Genomic DNA, 21,136 nt, shown 5'->3' on the forward strand with positions numbered 1-21,136 from the left:
CGACGGTGTTCTATGCAGTCACGTTATCTTGACTCTCTAGCGGCTTCAGCGGCATCCAGCGGTATCAGTCGGTCGCTGCTAGCGCTGGGGGGATGAAAGGGGGGCGGAGCTGGTTACGAGGCCGACGACAACGCCGACGACGACGCGAAACCCAGGAACGGACGCCAAAGAGCTGCGCTCTAAAAAGGAGAAGAAAGGCTAAGAAGAATAAAATCACAGAGCAACAGGACGGAACACATTTAAAAGAGAGAGAGAGAGTATAACGCCAAAGCAGCGTAACGGAAGTAAACAACATTGACATACCAATACATGCCAAAATGAAAAAAACGGAGACGTGAAAATCAAAAGGCGCGAAAGAGGCAGACGACGCAATAAGCTAAAATTAACATAGGACATACAACAGTGGGAAAACAGACGATGAAGCCAGAAAAGTATATGGGATATAGTAGGTACCTTTAATTTACGAGGAGAAATGATAATTAAAGAAAAGGGAAATACAAGCCTACGGAAAGACACCTCGTCGCAGCTGGAAGCCAAACCCACCTCTCCCTCTTCACGTGTGCTGTGCTTTGCGGAATAAACTACTGGGGGCCGTCTGCTCATGTATTTTCTTCTCTAGCTGTTCGTGTATGTGTAAAGGCTGGTTTTCGCCATAGAGTTTCTCATAGAGTTTCTCACTATAACACCTAGAGGGAAATCTGGCGCCACCATCTATGGGAGTTCCTTAAAGGGCGCTGTGCCGTCATGGGGATGATGGTATATGTGTCTGCGAGGCTTGTGTTGGCTGGTGTTGTAAGAGGCTTCGTCTAAAACGTGTATATAGCTACACAAATAACGCGCTCTTGAAGTAAAATCTTCGTAAAATGTTTCCATTCACGCATATTACATCTTTACTCGCCTACAATGCATAACTAAGCGAAGAAAAGCAAGAACAGACGACAAACTGTTCCAAAGCGAGCGCGAATCTTGTCGTCTGTCCTCCAACTTTAGCAGCCCGCTGATACTTATTACGCATCATATAATTGTACGTGTGATAACACGTTTTCATAGTCAAATCAAACATGTTTTTTTGTGTAATAATATAGCTAAAAGAGCTTTTTAAGCGCTGTTTTAGTAGAAAATGAATCATTGTGACAGACGGAACGGTGCTTGCCAGGCGCGTCTTCAAGGTGTCCTGGCTCTCCGAGGACGATGCCAATCCTAAGTCACAATATACCGGCATTCCCGTGCATACTACAGCGCAGCAGCGCCAGATTTCCCACTAGTAAATATAGCGAGAAACTCTATGGTTCTCGCATTGTTAGCCAGCGCCTCACACGGCGGTGACTGTGAAGCATCCTTCAACTGCAGGCACCACGTGAGACGTCAACTTGGGAGTAGGCAACTATCAAGCCAATCAAAATTTAGGGGACGTTAGAGCTTCGTCTTAAAGAGTGGAATGCGATAGCATTCAAGGATCCCTGACTGCTTCTTGCGTTTTCCGGCAACTGCATGCTTATGCGACCACAACGTTTACCGGCAAGCGCTGGTGGCGAACGCTATGTCGTTTTGGCACGTAAAACCTCATAACTTAGAGCTGTGCCCGGTCACCAAGCACGTGAAGCCTTGTTGCTCATTGCTTCCTGTTTTATCAGAACAAGGCACGGCAAGCCTGTCGAGAACTATCACGCACGAGAAGATCGAACTTCAGATGCGCGGCGAATTGTCGAATGTTGTCGGCAGCTTCGAGAATCCCTAAAAAAAAAAATGCAAATTATTTATTTTCACGGCGGTATGCATGATCTTTCGAAGTAACGGGTGAGTGACGCCTGTTTTTACAAGAATGTCTGTTACTGGCGTCTCACCGCTTAGCTTGTGAAGTACATCCGAGTGGAGAGCAATATCCTCACGTCTTTCGTCGGAAGCGAGAGAACTACCGCCGCCCCCAAGTGTTAGCGTGGCCCTTGTTCTATTCGGCACGCCGTTTGTTCTTCACATTCGTGCACCGCACGCGCACCCGTTGCGTCACTGAAAGCGAATATTAAACACAAATGCACCAGAAAACGAGCACTCGAGGAAGCAAGCGAGCGCGCAAGCAAAACGCAGAAACAAATTGCCCTTCGCACGCGCCTCGCCTATACAAACGACCGGGTCACGGAGAGAGGAGGAGTCCAGACCCCGGGTCCGTCGCCTCGCGAAGCCACTGGCCTCTTCGCGAGCGAACAGGTTTCCGATCAATCGCGAACGCGGGCCAGCCCCCTCAGCGCGTGACGCTCCTTCCCGCTTCTTCGGCGAAAACGAAACAAAGCAAAAAAAAAAAACCCGTATTGACCGCCCGGCGCGCACTCTGCTCGTGCAGTCAGCTCGTCCATCGCCACCGCCGCGCCAGTTCCTCTTAGCGTGAGGCATAACAGTTTCCATGGAAAACGATGATGTACTGGGGAACAACAAAACTTTGCAATCGACGAACCGGGCCTCCTCCTCCTCCTCCGATTCGGGGCCGTTCGCACACATGGCGTTCCCCGGAGAATCGATGTCGCCGCGTGTGGTGGACGTTCCGCACTCCCTTCATTTCCCCGCAGACGAACGCCGCAGTGGCTTCCCAATCTGACCGCAGGGAGAAAGTGGCTTTGGTTTGAACGAACACGCAGGGGACACGCTGGAGTCTGGAAAGCTCGGTGTAGTCTCTGGGACTGTCCATTAGGTTAGTGCGGATGGCGAAACGGTGTTGGACAATGCGTAGATGCCGCGTCGGTCTTATTGCAAGCTGCGAGATGTAGAAACTGAAGGCGTAGGGTTGTCTTGAAAGCGCCGGCGCAACCTTGAGAGCCGATTGTTGAAAGGCTTAGCGTTGAGTCCTACAGGTGCTCCCGATATGATTGGTGGTTCGATCATCGTATGCGCGTTCACAGAGGGTAGCTCCTATATATTTTAGTCGTAGCTGCGATGAACGCGTGCGAGTGGTACTTTGCAGCGAAGTGAGATATCGGGGAGATTGCTTTATGTAGAGGGTTGACCACCTCAGTTGGGAGAGATGTAGCCGCGTTTATTTCCCCGTTGATGGCTGTCGACGTTTCCAAGTTCATAACTGAGTGGTCGGAGAATCGTCTATCCACAGGTACCGCTATGAAGTCTTTTTCACCCTTGACAAAGCAAGCCGAATAATTGTCACAACTCAGCTCATTGCTTGGCGTGAGAGAAATCGGGAGATAAGCTGTACGAGGCCTTAATTCTGTCAGCGTTAACGAGGCTAGACAGCGCAGTATGAACTTAAAAGACTTTCCTTCCTTGAGTTCGAATTGTCGGTAGATGCTAGCATCGGCGTTTTTTGACGCGCACAAAAACAATTTACAGCGTGTTATTTGCCTGTGCCGCCGCTGGGTAGTTGATTCATCAAGAAAGTGTTGGGTTTCAGAAGGAGCGTGCTATTACACCTTTACTATACGCCATCACTGTTTCTCGAAAGACACCAATGCGGGTGTCTTGTTCGTTGGCAGTTGAGAGCCTCAAAATGACCCCTGCTGTGTCGAAGCACATTTGAAGGTGGCTGTTTGACATTGAAGACGCCACATGAACTCTCGACTTCGTCTTAAGGAGCGACTGTCGGTGATCGTTTTCAAGACGAGTGGCGCTAAGCAGTATCCGTGCAGAAGCTGACAACTTCTGGGACTATGGGCTGCGTTCCCTCCACGCGAGTTTCGTCGAGTGTGCCTAGAGCCGAGAGCGTCATTGTCAAGGACACGGGTTCGATGCCGACGACGCCTGTGCTCACAAACCCTGCCGGAGACGTTGAGGACGGTGAACCTGTTTTTAGGAGTGATGAAGCGGACCCGGATTTGCAGAAAGTGGAACCGGATTTGCAGAAAGTGGAACCGGATTTGCAGAAAGTGGAACCGGATTTGCAGGAAGCGGAACCGCAGGCGCTGGTCCAGGTAAGAATTAAACTGTTGTTTTAAGACATAGCTTCTTCTCTGCCTGCAAAGATGACTGTGCTGTGTTGTGAAGTGTGCACGTACGCGTTGCACAGAAACCGGTATTCTGTGGAGCCCTCATCATCATCATATTCACTCTGCCACCGCCCTCGTTCCCCTTCACATTATATCTCTGTCGTTTCCAAGCGCGCCTTCCCCAGAGTGGAGTAGCAGGCTAGAGTCACTTCACCAAGGCCGACAGACTCTCCACCTTTCTGCCATTAAAAAAAAATTATATATATATATATATATATATATATATATATATATATATATATATATATATATATATATATATATATATATATATATATATATATATATATATATATATATATATGTACAAGAGCCTATCTGTTAAAGAAAAGAACATGTATTAAAGGCATACGTGACTCCATGATACAATACTTCGAAAGATTTTCCTAGCTATCGTTGCATTTAAGAGAGAATGCCAACATCTGCTGACTCTATGTAGCATACTTATGATTGCAGCCATCGGATTAAGAAAAGGAAAAAGGATTTCAGTAAACTGACAACGTCAACAATTCAAGCGCCAGTTTTTTTAGCTCTTTAACTACTACTGTTCAAGAACAAAAAACGCATTAATATAAGCTGTGTTAAATCGCCTAAAGTGAAACGCTTTAACAGATTAGTGAAAGCTGACGTGAATATGTTACTTTATTGCAGCAATTTATAGTACAACAATCGTATTCATAAAGTATTCGTTTGCGTTGAGAAAATGCCTAATCGAATAATGTGGCTCACTGTAGTTGCAATAGCAGACGCCGCCTAGTGATGCCTCGTTTTGGTGAATATTTATGCAGTTATACGCCTTAATTTAGCTTTCACAATTTCCGGTTAAAATTAAAAGAAATCAGTCGAGCTCTTAGTAAAGGTCACATTCTTCCGACAGGTGATGTATTGTATCTTTCTCTTTGAAATCCTAAGAAGGTCATCAAAATATGTAAAATTAATGCCGGGCAAGACAGCTCCTCTGGAACCTTGTATTTAGGTAGCACCACATCAGGCAAATTTTATGGTTATGTGTAGGCAGTGCTGGGCAATATCGAAGATACATGTAGCTTATCTTTGATACTCTTTGATACTCTTTGGGTATCATGTGTCTGTATCATGATACGTTTGGAAAGACGCGTATCAGCATCTGCATTTACGATACATGAAAGAATGTATCGTGTATCTCAAGATATAAGTTGCTGGCTATCGCAACATGCTATATAAATGTATTTTTTCTGGCATGAAAGAAACTCGCGAATACACGAAAAATTGCCGCGCGACCGGCTGCTCGAGGCACCTTGCATGCATTCGCGGGCTTCTTTCACACTCGCGAAACACTTTTATGTAGCTTGTATTGAGCAACAGAAAACTGTATCGGGAATTATTTTCTTGTTGCTCTACAGTTTTCTCATTGACACTTTTCATCTAATTATAATATTTCAGAAAATGATTAACAATTTAAGACTAATTATGTTATTAGGCGGAACGAAAAAATAATTTGAGTATCTCCAAGCGATGGAAAATAACATTACCTTGGTTCTGTCCAGCTACGTGACATTTGCATATATCTAAAGTTGGGCTAAAGTTACGCAGGACACGCTGTATATACATATATACTCCATCACCATCGGCCTATCTTTACGTCCACCGCAGCACAAAGGCCTCTCCCAGCGAGCTCTAATTATCCCTTTGTTGCGTTTTCTGATTCCAACTTCCGCCTGCAAATTTCCTAATTTCACCACCCCACCTAATTTTCTGCCGTCCTCGACTGCGCTGCCCTTCTCTTGGCACCAGTTATGTAAAATTTTGGTAGTTAAGGACCACGCAAGGAGCGATAGAACGTTAGGCGTAACGTTAACAGTCAAGAGAGTGGTATTGATCAGATAGCAAATGGGGATATATATATATATATAGTTTTCTTCGCTTTGACACTCCTAATGTTAACACATTAAAAATTGGTCAGTTTCGCCAAAAGGCCGAAGCCCGGATAGCGAGAGCAATGTTTGGTATTGCGGTAAAGCTCCTCAGACGGTGTTCGAGAATGCGCGGGTGCGGCATATTGGCGCTACACAGCACGTGAGGAAACTGTTTCTACGTGGCAGAAACAGCGTCCTAGCAGTTAGCGCAGGCGTCTCACGACGCTCACACGCTGAGGAGCGCCGCCACCGCAGTTGCAATCGCCACGCGAACCACTGATGAGACCGGAGGAAAACCGTGACTGATTGCGGCTTGAAGTCCGTTCCGCTCGGACTTCAAGCAACAACGGTGGAGCACGAACATGGCGGTCCTGCAGGTACGGTAGTGTTTAATTGCGCGCGCACAGCGCTGACGTCATCAGTGGAAGGCGGAACTCTGCCCTGGCTTGGCTGCAAAGTCGATTGAGTGTAGCACGAGGGATATGTGGCGGCCTGTTTTTCTTTTTTTTTTTTTGGCAGTCAAACTCACCGTGCGTATCTCGCGTCTGTGGAGATCGGCTAATCCTGCACGAGCGGACTGCGCATGCGTGTCGATGCTCTGACAGCGCGACAATGGTGTCAACGGTGACGGCACGAATGCGCCTCTGGCGTGCGTATAGTTGTCATCGCAGTAAGAAGTCTCGGTGAAAGCAAAAATTACCACAAAGCTAAGACAGGATCGGTGTACAGCTGTGTGCCTACACGTGCTTCCGCGCATGGAGCTGTGCGAGATGAAAGTGGCACTTCCAGACCTGTCGCCCCGAGTATTTTTTAAAAATTTAACACAGTAGCACTTTACGGCTAAGTCTCTTACAGATTTGCGCTAGCGTAATGGGAACTATGTCACGCACCAACATGGCGGCGCGAAAGCCGCCTACTTTAGCCCCGCTGGGTAGCTCTTTTTCTGGCGCATTTGTACCGAGAAGGGGATGGTGTTGTAGACTTTTGCAAACTTTCAGTTCGCTTGGGCAGCTTAGTTGGGGCGCTATCTCGGCACTCTTCTTGATATTGGTTTTCAATATCGAGGCATAATTATTGGCACGCGTAGCTTACGGTAACGCACAGACGGATTGCCCTATGTGACCTTGGATTGGACAGGTGGATTCAGGCAGCGTGTGCTGTTCTTCGTTCGCGGTGGCTTGCGTTTTGAAGCGATTGCAACTCTCAATCGCGCTCATAAACCCATGGACGCGCCAGAACCCTTCCATACGTCCTTATAAGCTATTAGAGGCACCTTTGGCTATGTGCACCGAATCACGCGGCGGGTACAGAAGCCTTGGGTGTTTCAGTTTTGATTTCGGATTGCTAAGCCGCAGGAAACACCCGGTGAAGCAGAGTATGAAACAAACTTCGTACAGAAACCATTGGTGATGATTGTCAACGTATAAGCGAATCGCCCGCACGACCGGCAAGAGACCACCAATGTCCAAGCTTGTCGAGTCCAACCAACGAACAACCAAGAAAACGGCCGAAAAGGCAAAAGAAATACTATTCGCTTTAACACAAACCGCCACCATGAATTCGTCGTGAGAAAACGCTGCGTCAACGGCAAATAGCTTTATGGACCAAGTTAATTACAACGCCAGAGAATAAATCAGACGACGAACGCTCTTTCCTTCAAAACGAGACTTTGTTTGGAAGCCCAAGCCTTCGAGGCGAGTGCAAGAAACGCTCTGACAACGCTATAATAGCGCAAACTGGGGCCATCATTCATCACCTGTGATTGCTTTTGTTATTCCTGTATCGCTCACGAGCCTCTGTTTCTGCAGTTACCGTATAGTCTGCGTCAAAAGTTGAATAGCTCTATTATTCTTTCGCGTCCGTTTTTTATTTGCCTGATTCTGCGACGAAAACGAGAATTCGGGAGTGTAATTACGCAATGTGGTCGCGGCAGCCCTGAACCGGGACCTCGCAGTTCTCACGCTGTGGACGAACTCTGCAAGTAACGCGAGGTTTCAGCTATTCTTAGTCAATTCATTAAGACAATCATCATTCTTCCGGCGTTTCGCGCACTCTCCGGTGTTTAATATGTCTATTTGCGGATCTAATCACTTCTCTTTTGTGACAAATTGGTTCACTGTGCATATCTGCCACTGGGTATATGTCGCTCTTCAATGACCCTATTTGACGCTAAGTTGGGTTACTGGGGTCGCCGCTTTTCAATAAACGCCTCTGACAGCAACTTGGGTCAATTGATATGTGCCACTTCGTATGTGCTACTGGGCGTGCGCCAGTGGGTATGTGACGCTTTTCAATGAAGGGAAGTGGGACGGAGGAGCTCGGCAGCAGCACGTGACTCACACGTGACGCGTTTCGGCGGTGGCCATACGGTGCGCCGCTACACTGCTTCGATGCTAATCAAATCCCGACAACGTCGATGGTTGTCCTGAGATGGTTCGTGCCGGAATGCTTTTTTTTCTTATATTTGTTAGAGATATGTACCCGCATAACGTTACAGGTAATGTTTCACTCTATGTGCGTTCGAATCTGAAATGCACTCACTTTTAAATCCTGCGAAGCCACAAATAGCATCAAACGTGTGTGTCGTCTGTGCTCTTCTTTTGTCCTGTTTCTGATGTGCTACGTCTTTTGCCTCCATCATGATATACCAACAAGCAACTTTAGTCGTACCGAGTTGCTGTTTACGACACGACTTCTAGAAAACCTTTTTCTTGCGTGTGCAGTGGATGTAACTACAACCTTGGAGCACCGGGTCTGCAGTTATATCAATTCAACAAATTCAAAAAATTTAGTTAACCATATATTCTAAATGAAAGAAAAACACATAACAAGATAACTGATTGCTGGACGGCAAGAAATATCTACCGACAAAAGGCGGTGAATGCTGATGAGTAAAAATATATTTACATCAAGAACATTTCTTTGTGTGGAAAAAAAACACGCTGAATTTTATGAAAAAAGATTAAAAAACCGTGAAATCTTTGCCACCTCCCCCGTTATTTTTGTATTGACATTTCATTGCGAGTGTTGCTACGAATGGTACGTGGAATTGACAGCTGTCTGCCGCCATTGCATGCCTTGAAGCTGTCGGATAGGCATTTCCAGAAAATGGTGGATAGAGATAGACACACGCAGACAGAGAGAGAGAGAGCAAGGACAAGAAAGGCAGGGAGGTCAACCAGACGACCACCCGGTTTGCTACCCTACACCGGGGGTGGGGGAAAGGAGGCCAGGGAATGACCCGGCATGGCTGAGCGAGTACATTAAGAATTAGGCGCGCGAAAAAAAAAAAATTATTTTCTCTCTGCAGCGGACCCCCACGCCGAGGCCGCTGACGGGTCAGGCCCAGAGCCCGGACTCCGGAGTGCACGAGCTCTACGACGAGTACGCCGACGTGGTGACGGAGTTCTCGGCACCCGAGAAAGTGCGCGCCGTCGAGCTGGAGTTCAAACCTCTAGCGGACATCGGTAAGTGGCTCTCCGCCCCTCACTAGTGGCGCCCGTTTGAACCCCTATAGGTACACTCCAGACATCGTTCCGCATAAGTTCCATTACAAGTAAGTCGAACGTTTACTAAAATATGACCCACTTATGCTTTTTGGAACCTAGCTATTACGTGGAACGAGACCAAGAACGATATGTAGCGTATCGGACCTTGGCCACTACTCCTCCAAGTCACTACACACCATGCTACGAGAGAGACAAAAAAAAAAAAGAAAGAAAAAGACGACATCATTTGAAGTTCAGGAGACCGCAAGAACAAAGTTATAAAAAAAAGAATGGACAAATATCTGCTAAGATTTAGCTCCCGCTAAATGTGTACAGCGTTCAAATGAGTTTGGGAAATACACCTTCTTTATAGATACAATGACGTCCGATCCAACGCACACGCTAAATTTAATGTGAAGCGGTGCTTTCGTGATGTGGTGAGTAAAATGCTCCAAGATCGTTCCCCTTGCGCAACACATTTTGCAGCACTGTGATGAATTGGCCCTACACAGCAAGACAGCGGGCCATTTTTGCTATTGCACTATTTCCAGGATCGGACCACTTCTTCCGACAGCAGCGACAGCAGACTCGACAGCAGTGCATGCGTGCGTCGCGGGCGAACTTGCACACCCTCGTTTATGAAAGCGACGTTTCTATACTTTGCATCTCTTGCAAGCTTGCGATTTCGTACATGGTGACATTCGTACGCTAAGCACATCTCCAGCTTTGCTTGTTAGATAGCTCCAAAGTGGGTGAACTCAGCCTATAATGTTGCAAAAGCAATGCGCGCCCGATGGTAAGATCGAGCCTCTGTCGCTCAGCACAACAGCTCGATGCTTTAGCCATTACGGCCACGACTGCACGCATGCTTCTCTCGAGCAAAAGTCGCTCTCTGAACCGTCTGGTGCATGCGTCACGTGTCAGCCACTCGCATTCTTCCCCCGTGGCAGCTAGAGTTTTGTGAGGCTGTGTTAGAATGTAACGCCTTCGGGATCGGCGCACGTTTTTAGGCCAGGACGATGATGGCTAGAAAGTCGGCGAAGTCGGTCTATAACGTTATCGCAATAAAATCGCAGCGCAAGCTAATTGATCTGCTACGTAAGAGAATACCAGAACACGGGCACCGCTGTTGCCGCCAGCTAGAAATAAATTCGACATTTGTTATCGAAGTGCTCCATTACAAAGGCGGAATTAGTTTGTTCGCAGCACGTTTCGAGAGCAGCACCGCAGGGACGCGCAAGCGAGAAGGTACATTTTGCGAGCTTTCTTCTGAATGCGACAAAAACAGCTGGGCATAAGATAGGGAGCCGCAAACGCTTGGCGATTTCGAACGTGTTCAACAACATAGTGCTGTTAGGGCTAGCTAAAGTATAATAAATTTAAAAAAGGTATTCATGGCTAACTAATTAGTCATGAGCAATACTCGATGCTTCTTGAGCTTGCGGCTAAAAACACGCAGCTGGTTTCACGCGTACTGAAGGCTTGGAACTTGGTGCATCGCAAGCTAGGGCACCCTATATATATATGTGTGTGTTGCATTCTATTTTGTCGCATTGCTGCAGTCTGGAATCAAATCCTACACTTCGTGCTCAATAGCCGAACATCGTGGCCACTTAGCCACTGCAGTTGGTCAGCACTAAACTAGCCTGGGCTTTATTTCTTTCCCGGTTTAGAGGCGTCAACAAACGTTGCGCTTAGTCGTGCGTTGCTGCTGCATTTTCTTGCGTTGCTGCTGCATTTTTTTTCGGCAGAGCTGGTCGTCGAAGGAAAGCAGTGTCCTCGTCGCATGAGCGGCAAGGACAGGGAGAGGCACGAGCAGGAAGCCATCCTGAACAAGCTCAGGACGGAAGGCCTCGTGCTCCGACCAGAGAGCAAAGCGTCCGGCGGAATTTCGTAAGTGACGCTATGATGTATATGTGCATTAAATAGATTGCGGCGAAGTTTATTTATCTGGACTTTCACAGACAGATTCAGTGGTACTGACATTTTTTATTTAGAAAAAGAAAAAAACTTACGAAGAAGTCCACAGCAGGCATTGCAAACAGGATGTGCCGAGGGCAATTAAAATAGTTATTTTTAGAAAGGTTTGAAGGTATGTAATTTTTAAAGGTTTGAAATAAAGAGAAATAAAAAAAGAAAAATGACAGTGCTGGAAAATAACAGTGCACTGCTGGCTGCAAACGCAACCACAACTTTCGATAAAGCTTGAATTCGATCACCGCGCTCACTACTGAATGCTTCGGTGTTATTTTTTGCCTTATTAATATGTGACGATATGACACCATGTGAAGTGTCCAGTATTGCGATGCATATCAATGGGTGCCTGACACAAGCGGTTTTAGGTGGGTCAAAAATTAAGTTACTAAGTGGATCGAACCTATGCGAAACTAATGTCCCTAAGTGCTGGCTCTTTTCTTTTGTGGAGTTCCTCGCAACTGCTACTGTATAAAACTCCTAATTTCGTTTGCAGTATGTTCAGCACGGTGAGTGAAATATATTTTTAAAATGTCCACTTGCTTACTGGAACCTATATGAAAAAAAAGTTACGGAGCACTAGTGCAACCAATTCCACCTCGCTTTATCTGCGCAAGATGAACATAGTGCAGGGTGACGACCGGGTATTGCAGTTAGTTGCCTAATCTATAACTTTCTCGCTCTTTTTTAGTGCGAATATTTGGATCGTAAATGAATAATTTTAATGTGAAGTCCGTAGGCATTTCAATCTTGCCAGAAGTGGCTTGATAAAAGCGGAATAATAACTTCTTCTCTTGCAATCGTCCCTTTCTTTCGCATAGAGAGAGAGAGAGAGAAACAACTTTATTTAGTCACCTGCAGAACGACACCATGACCAAATGGCGCCGAATAGGAGCAACGGTAGACGGGATCAAGAAAACTGCATGTGAGCTAAATCCGGGTATCTTTGCAGATTTTGCCAAAGAAAATGCGCAGTAGTCGGTTTGGGCAGCGATTGCAGTTACCACGTTACAGTCACCTGAAACAGCACGCACCGAGCGTATTGTTTGCCTCTAGAAGAACGTTATTCAATCAGCGAGAAAAGATGTTTCCGCGAGGAAAGTGCACATTTAAGCAGGAGGTATTCCGGCTCCTACGGAAGTTCTTAGGGGATGTGGACATATATTGTAATTGGTAACGTTTAGCAGGCGGATTTCGGGGAGTTGTGTGTGTGAGGGGGGGGGGGGGCAGTGTGCGATGATCGGCGCACAAGCTACGGGCTTGCGTTGTGCCGCGCATGGCTCTGCGCGTCGCGCTGTTCGTCCGTCTCGCGGTGGGCTCTCAATGAGGATACAGCGAAAGACAAAGTCGCGGGATCGAATCTCGGCCACGGCGGCCGCATTTCGATGGGGCCGAAATGCAAAAAACACCCATGTACGTAGATTTATTTGCACGTTAAAGAATCCCAGGTGGTGAAAATTAATCCGGGTCCCCCGCTATGGCGAGCCTCATAAGCGGATGGTGGCTTTGGCACGCAGAACCCCATAATTTAATTAGTCTAACCGAAAGACGTATGTATAGATTTTAGGTTTCCTAAACTCTGGTAAAAGGCGGCACTGGGGCGCAGCAACTGCCGGCAATTCCAGCAAGGCTGGATCCGCCTGCAGCCGACATCGTCAGCTTTTTCTTCATCCTCCTTATCATCCTCATCATTAATATAATCCTTTATCAGCAAAAAAAATTCTCATTTTTTTCTTATAGGTTCGAACTTGTATCTACAGAAAGCGAGGTAAAGCCTTCCAAAGGTCCGGTGCGACAGCTTCCGCCCTTGCTTCAGAAGAAGAGGAAAAACAAGGAACGCACTCGTGTGACGAAAGAAAGTATTCTCGACAAGCTCGAAAAGGCGGAAGACCGGCGGAAGGTGGGTTTCTAAAAAAAAAAAAGAAACATAGTAATAACCCAGTCACTTGTAGCCTAGTTGACTGCCAGCAACCGGCTCGTGTTGCTTAAAATAAACAAAGAAACAAAAACGAACATACAAACCAACAAAAACAAGAAAGTACTTAACGATTACACTCCACATCCTCGAAACACCCTAAGCAATTAAAGTTCACACGATATGCACGTAGAAATGTTTTCAAGCAATCCACAAAGAACAGAGGCAGTGTGCGGAAAGTGTACATGTAATTATTTAGTTTTTGAAGGCAAGCTCGTAGCTGACCTCACACGGGTATGACGAATCTGGTGTCTGGGCATCCTGTAACCACTTCCAGAAAAGAAATAGCGCTTTCGAGCTTCCACAGCCTCGTAGCAAGTCGGAAGAGCTATAAAAATGTAGGTCTCAACAAGAGAAAAAGCTAGATATAGTCACAGAGTCAGGAAAATTACCAATAGGGACATAATTAGCGCCGATATAGACGAAAATAAATTGGAGAACGCTTAAGGTAGCTTCGCCGTTAAGAGTTTAGCAGGATGCGTTGTTGGGCAAGTTGGTTCATTGTAATAGGAAACATTGGTTGCGCTTTCTAGACAATCACATGTAAGAAGACAGGACAGGCGCAAACCGCTGATACTTGGCATGATGAAGGGAGAACACAAAAGGAAGAGCCCGATGTAGAAGAAATGAAGTTTACCAGGATGCGTTGTTGAAGGCGGGCTTTGGGGTTCTTTTTTTCATGGTGTGCGAGGAACCGAGGGCGCCGCGCCGCTCCTACTAAGACAGACCTCAAACGGCAGCTGGAAAACACTATCGCGTGAAAGGGGTTTTGGTTTGAGTTTCCACGTAACCTAATTATGGTTTCTTGTATATTCAAATTACAATCCGACGTTATCATGTCTGTAGGTTGTGTGTAAGTCGTACTTTACAATTTTTCTACGTATTTTACTTTGAGAAATTCAATTAGTGCAGTAACTTTCTTGCGCCACATGGAGGGCCATCGTGGTTGGGTATGCGTGGTTCGAAATTGTTTTTGCCGAAGCAACGTCTGCCGCTGGACCCCGGACGTGGGACTACAAACTCCCACGCTGGATTTTCTGTGACACGGGGCCCTTAACAGTATCGCGTTAAAACGACATTTCACTCCACCCTTCTAGAGGGTGCGCAGCCGTGCATACTAGTACATTGAGGCAAAGCCGCCGTACGGCACACTTTTGGGAAATAGATTGAGTTAATTTGAACTAAGCAAGGCTTGCGCAAGGCTACGGTGTCTTGAAGGCAACTTCGGCATTGCTCAAAAGGAGCGAGATATCGTCTGAGAATTGGTAAAATTAACGATACGGGCGTAATTAACGCCAATATGAACAAAAATAACCACATTGGATTCTACCCTGTAAAGGGTGCACCGCCGTGCATATTATTATGTTGAGGCAAAGCAACCTTACGACACACTTTTGGGAAATCGATTGAGTTCGTTCGGACGAAGCAGGGCTTCTGCAAGGCTATAGTTTCTGGAAGGTAGCTTCGATGGTGCTGGAAAGAAGCGAGATATAGTCGCAGAGTCAGGAAAAAAATTGTGCATGCATAACTAGAGACAATATAGACGAAAATAATTACATTGCACCATGGACTGCACTATCTCCGTGATCGGCCTTTTGGTAAAAAAAAGAAATGCTCAACCAAGTGTACACTCTATAGAAGACAAGGTGAACTTAATTGTCCGTGAAATACGATACGAATATGACACGAAATAAGTGAATAATGAACAGAAGGTAGAAACAGGTGGATACATAATAGAGAAATATAAAGAACATTTAATCATGGAATCACTTAAACCACTTTGTACGTCGATTTTTTTTTTTTTGCATCGACACTTGGTTGACCCTTTATTTCCTTTTTTTACGCACGGTATGTCTAGATAAGAGTGACCCTGTAGTCACTCGTAGTTGGAAACGCTTTGACACAAGACTTGTTACAGCGTGAAGAGTGCATGCGTTTAGGAAATGCTAAGAAGATTACATGCTTTTTCATTCTTCTTCAATTTTCCTTTAGAAACAAGTTGAAGAAAAGGTTAGAAAGGCAAAGGCATTTTTAGAAGAAACGTGCCCAGCGAGAAAACCGGCTGAAGAAGAGGCGAACGTTAATCATGCTGTAAAAATGACTTCCAAGGCAGAAAGCAGGTAATCATCTTGAGGTGCTTTTGAAAATCATGATTGTCTTTTCACATTTGCAGTGTGGGTGCTACTGTGTTATGAGTGGTTTTTCAGTCACCTTACTTATAACCTATAGTATAATGTGACTCCCAAGAGGTACTTCTCTTGTGTTCCCTGCACCCGCCGTGGTTGCTCAGTGGCTATGGTGTTAGGCTGCTGAGCACGAGGCCGCGGCGTCAAATCGCGGCCACGGCGGCCGCATTTCGATGGGGGCGAAATGCGAAAACACCCGTGTACTTAGATTTAGGTGCAAGTTAAAGAACCCCAGGTGGTCGAAATTTCTGGAGTCCCCCACTACGGCGTGCCTCCCAATCAGAAAGTGGTTTTGGCACGTAAAACCCCATAATTTTATTTTGCTTGTGTTCCCTACAAATGACTACCAGGACTACTTCGCTAGGATCACTTTTAACTGATTCACGAGGCAAACTTAATCCACAAACGAAACGGACACTTAGGTTACAGACATGCCAAATAGCTGCATAGTTTTACAAATACTTCGCAGAAAGCTTGGCTTGTGCTTATTGAGTAGATTAGGGATAGAACTATTTTATAGCGATGCCAATTAAACGAACTATAAAAGGCGGGCTGTCGTGCTGTCCTGTGAAATCGTGCTGTAGTGTTAAAGACGGCACATACACTGTCCACGCATGGAGGCTTAGGAGAAAGAGCTTTCTACAAAAACTGCTAGAGAAAACTCTTACGCTAGTGCCAGGGTATGACGCTTCTGCCAGCGTGAGAACGATCGGCATTAAATATGTACTTGCGTAAACTTCTTCCTTCCGGTTTCAAACGGCTTCGTGACTTTGCAAGCCGGTCATTTCCAACAAAATATTGCGTCATAAGATGACACAGCTTCCAATGATAACGCATGGTCACAGAGTCTTATTTCCTTGTGCGTTTAGAAATATAGGACTCTTTCAAAATTCACGCCAAATTAGACAAGTTAATTATAGAAAAACAAAGCGACAAGGTTACCTGAAGTTACAAGCCCGAAATTCAGGGAAATTCACTTACTGACCCCCATTCCTATGGTAGCAGGCCGACCGCAGTGCAAGAGTTCCCCCAGTGGTTTAGGAGGCGCCTGGAGCCGCGCAGTGTGTTCGGCTGCAAATACTGCGAAGCCAAGTGGACACATTGCCACGCCCCTCCCGCCCCCAATCCACGCCCCCTTGTTCTGGACATTGTCAAATGCAGCCATATTGCCAAATATTTATAATGGCGGCATTTTGAACCAACCACGAGGTCGTGGGATCAAATGCCAGCCGCGACGGCCACGTTTCGGTAGAGATGAAATGCAAAAAAAAAAAAAAAAAAAAGATACGCAATGCTGCGCTTTGGGTTCACGTTGAAGGTCCACAGGTGGTCGAAATTATTTCGGTATCTCCCACTACGGCGTACCTCATAATCAGATGTTGGTTTTCGCACGTAGAAGCCGATTTTCAAAGGAAACCAATTTAAAAAATTTGCTCTAGATGGCCGACAATGGCTTGTTGCTTTCTTGACACAATATTAACTATTTTGGCTACATAAACTTATAGGCGTACGGCTCATACGCTAGAGTAATATTAAAACACTTCTTTGGACTTTCTAGCTGCAGCTTGGACGTAAAAGCTATTTTGATAAAGCGGTTATTTCACGGGCTTCTATGGCATATGAAGTGATCCAATTTAAAGTTTTCAGTCATTTTTTTTAATTTCACCTGTGGTAGATAGCGTAAATGTTGTACTTGAGCTGGATTATTCGAAGAGGTAGACATTACTGGCACGGCAAATTACACATATTCAGCTAATGAACAAGAATTCACTAATGCTCTTTTTAATTATTTAATTTATGTCCCATATTTCAATTACCGAATCGTAGCCGGTAATTTCGCAAGACGTATCCCTTTGAAATGAATCTCCAGGCTGACACCAATTTCAAGATAGTATTTCCCCAAATGGTGTGATGAAATGCATGGGTGCTCCAGTTACCTTTGTGCTTTAATGCATAAAAAAGCGTTTTCTTAAAAACGTAACTGCAACAACAGTGCATTGTCACTGCGAGTTTGATGGCGCATATCTCCAAACTGACGTCATTCTGCAAATTCATTTCAACTGGATACTCCTTGCAAGCCCACCAGCTTCACTTCGTAATAGTAATATCTGCCTTAAAGGAATTAAGAAGTTAATTAGGGATCTATTTTCATTATTTGGATGTGTGTCTTGATTTGTAGTGCAAGTAATGCCCTCCTCTAAGAATATTCCCGCTCAAGGACTAGAGCTATGCTATCTTCGACCGGCGATGTGTATAAATTCCGGTAAAGCTAAAAATAATCACCCTGTACACTTTTTCGGTGTTCTTTTCATCGAAGTTAAGCCTGCCTACCTTTCAACGTTTCAGAGAGAAGCGGTTGGAGGATATGGTCCGAAAGTTGAAAGCCAAGGAGGAGCACGCCGAGCGAGTCCGAAGAAGAAAACTCCTGCGGCAAGCGACCATCCATGACTCAACAGAGGCGCCCGCCTAGCATCCGTTCAAGGCGTTTGCAGCGGATCCTTTCAGCGTAGTGCCAAGCTGGCATTCCCGCAGCACGCAGTGCCCACACTATTCCAGTCCACGTCCTTGGTTTACCATGCTGATTAATGCCAAGCTAGTCTGTTATCCCATGCTCTCTTGTATGCCTTCGCTTCAGATTTACCGTACGAAAACATCCTGATCTATCCTCATCGAAAGCAAGAGCCACTGCACCCAGGGGCTCAGCAATTACCTAATGTCCAGGACATGGCGTCTGTGACGTGATTCAGGCTTCCGAATCATTTCCGGCGCGTGCAGTCGACATTAGCGTTGTTCCAGACTTGTTTCTGTTATCCCGAGGGAGCTGTCACCGGGCCTGCACTTGGACACCACTGATTGATAACGAATGAAACTAGAAGGAGTTGGTAAAGATTTTTGTTACTGAACGGCAGGTGAGGAAAACACGAGACTAGAAGGAAAGAAATAGGCAACACAAATGCCGACCATCCACTGAGAAGTCGCACAATGGCGGGAAGAAAAGAAAGAAGATGACACAAAACTTATCTGCGCATGCTGAAGGAAAGACAGCGCCAGCCCGTCAATCAAGGACACTTGCGGGCACCCGCGACAGATAACTGGTCAAGCATGGCAATCCTTTGTCGAGATTCACTTACGCACGTGCTACCTTCATTAACGGTACGCCATGCCTCGTCCATAAAGTAAATTTATTCGTTCTCCTGTCTGAAGAAAGCTGTAATCTCAAAGAAAAAATTGGGAGTACACTTGCAATCGTAACGGCGCAGCGAAAAAAATGGACTGCGTTCCACTCGTCAACGAACGTTTATGCTCAAATACTCTCTGATTGATGCAACGACTTGTCGGTGCTACAATAACGTCATCGCAGCTAAAGGAAAGTTGTGAAACTATACCCGTTTAGGCCTTCCGCGAACTTGCAGGGATGCTTTGCATACACACCGCTCCTTTCTATATTACACGAATGTTCTCTCCGCTACATTGCGGGCAGTTGCACATCGCGCGAAAGCCGGCTTCGAACTTTCCTGTAGCGTGGATCGCCAGATCGACCGATCATAATCACACTTAGACTCATGAAGATGAACGGAAACGCATGTTTTTCGCATAGGTATCACTTTGTACGATAGACAAGACGCGAACCAAGGGAGCCTGCTTCAAGTACCTGTCTGACACATCACGAAGGAACCAGATTAAACAAAGTATGTGTATTTGAATGCAAATGATTTACAGAGAGACAGCACTTTTAATTCAGTTTTTCTTGGTAGTTAAAAAAGCTGCACATGCAATCAATAACAATAATTCGCAATGCATAGTCAGTGGACGTGCAGTACACAATGTGATAACAGTGTTTTCCTTATCGGTAGGGAGCGTTCGCTTACTCATACTCCACGAAGCAAATGCAGTCCACAGCACTGTGAAGTTGCACAACGAAAAGGCGTACCATACCATGCCAGCGATGCTAGAAACATTTACATGATCGTTCCAGAAAAAAAGAAAAAAAAAAACGTGTGCGTTGTGGTCTAGAGGAAGGAGGTAGCGATATGGCGCAGACAATCTACGTTGACTTCGTGAATTAAAAGCGACACATTACATGCAAAGAAAAGCGCGCAGACGTTGTGGCGATAAAGATAAAAAAAAACGCGCAACATATTTTACAAAGTGGGACCGTGAAGTATATGACATTTCGTAAATTTACGCAGTGAGCTACATTTATGAATCGGGTGACAGCAGTTTCACTTGGTGTGCACATTAATATTATCTGACTTGAAGAATCACGCAAAAGGATGCCTTCTATTGTACGCAGCTCAAACGCAACGCACTCATCGAAGCGACTAGGGTGTCTAGAAATGCCTTGCGTCAGGCTTGAGCTAGAGGTGGCGGATGCATATTTTATCAGATTGGTAAACGACGGATGTATCTGCGCCACATCACTGATCGCAAAAATAAAATTCAGTTCTGAGATATTTTTCTTTAATTGTATTACACTGTGAACAGTGACTCGGTCCTCACGTGGTTTATTTGGTTTCTATGGAATAAAATCGGGGGTTGCAAGCTGGTGCCTGGTCCTGCTAGTCTGTATTATGCTTTTTTTTAATTGCACGGTTTGTCATAGGGCGTAATAGGGCTCAATTAATGCACGCGGCCTTTCTCCGCGAAGAAGATGCAGGCACAGGTTACCCGTCGAACTTATCGTCCAAAATTGTGATTGAGATTTATTCTGATGAAATTGGAAGTGTTACCACTGTTATGTCGCAAGCTGTTCCATAACAAGACATTGTTCAATGAGCAAGAGATGGCTGTTCGTAGTCTGTGGGCTCGTCTGTCCGTACACCGACAACTCTCTCTCTCTCTCTCTCTCTCTTTCTCTTTTGGCTTGTGCCACTGGGTACAGCCACAGCATATCTTGAACACTCACATAGCAAACACGGGACCGAGGCACCTTGAGCACTTCACAGAGTCCTCCTGCGCCGGGCCCCAAGCCCTGCCTTTTTCGGTTAGGATGGCCCTTCACACCTTTTGTGCATTACTCTTCGTGTCAGTGTACAGATTGTTCTGAATCCTCAGCTCATGCTGAAATAACCAGCCTGCTCAGAAACTGTGATAGTGAGGTCTCAGCACAGGAATGCTTGTTACAGACTGACATGGAACGATAAGTAATATGCATATGGCGCATACCACCCGTAAACGTAAGCTAAAATGCCCCAGGCCCCGTCTTTCGCGCTCAGGTGGCCCTTACCCCTTTTGTGCAATACTTTTCGTATGAGTTTACAGTTTGTTCTGAATCCTTAGCTCGTGGTGAAATACCGAGCCTGCTCATAGACTATGATGCCGAAGTTTCATTACATGCACGCTTTTTACAGACGGACACGAAGAAATAAGTAAGACGCATGTGGCGCGTACCATCCGTAAACGTAAACTAAAATGCGTGCTATGCGATATCTAGATTACCTTAAAGCGACAGCTTGACATAATACTTCATAATGCATAATACACAATACTAATAATACTTGTAAAGTGGTAGTGCGAAGGAATCGGGACACAGAGGAGACACGGGACGTAGGTACTCTGTCCCTGTGCGCCATTTGTCCTTGTTTACCGGCGCTTCCAGTTTCTTTTTCGTCTGACAACTTATTTAATACAT

General features: G+C 45.7%; 1 protein-coding gene across 1 annotated transcript; it reads left to right on the plus strand.

Annotated features, from left to right (window-relative positions):
• The first annotated feature begins 1,365 nt into the window (after positions 1–1,365).
• Positions 1,366–20,007, plus strand: LOC126527509 (uncharacterized). Its single transcript, XM_050175338.2, has 6 exons — positions 1,366–3,911; positions 9,192–9,348; positions 11,121–11,262; positions 13,084–13,243; positions 15,311–15,438; positions 17,851–20,007. Exons 1-6 carry the CDS (start codon positions 3,651–3,653, stop codon positions 17,972–17,974), a joined length of 972 nt encoding a protein of 323 aa, XP_050031295.1. The 5' UTR covers positions 1,366–3,650; the 3' UTR covers positions 17,975–20,007.
• Positions 20,008–21,136: the final 1,129 nt, after the last annotated feature.

The sequence above is a fragment of the Dermacentor andersoni genome, chromosome 9 (genome assembly GCF_023375885.2).
Source record: "Dermacentor andersoni chromosome 9, qqDerAnde1_hic_scaffold, whole genome shotgun sequence".
Classification (NCBI taxonomy): Eukaryota; Metazoa; Arthropoda; class Arachnida; order Ixodida; family Ixodidae; genus Dermacentor; species Dermacentor andersoni.

Bases quoted from the DNA above. Each gene is read 5' to 3' on its own strand.
- LOC126527509 (XM_050175338.2), top strand. From the start codon at position 3,651: ATGGGCTGCGTTCCCTCCACGCGAGTTTCGTCGAGTGTGCCTAGAGCC. The intron at 9,349-11,120 runs GTAAGTGGCTCT...TTTTTTCGGCAG, and splicing joins CAAACCTCTAGCGGACATCG to AGCTGGTCGTCGAAGGAAAG. The intron at 13,244-15,310 runs GTGGGTTTCTAA...ATTTTCCTTTAG, and splicing joins AGGCGGAAGACCGGCGGAAG to AAACAAGTTGAAGAAAAGGT.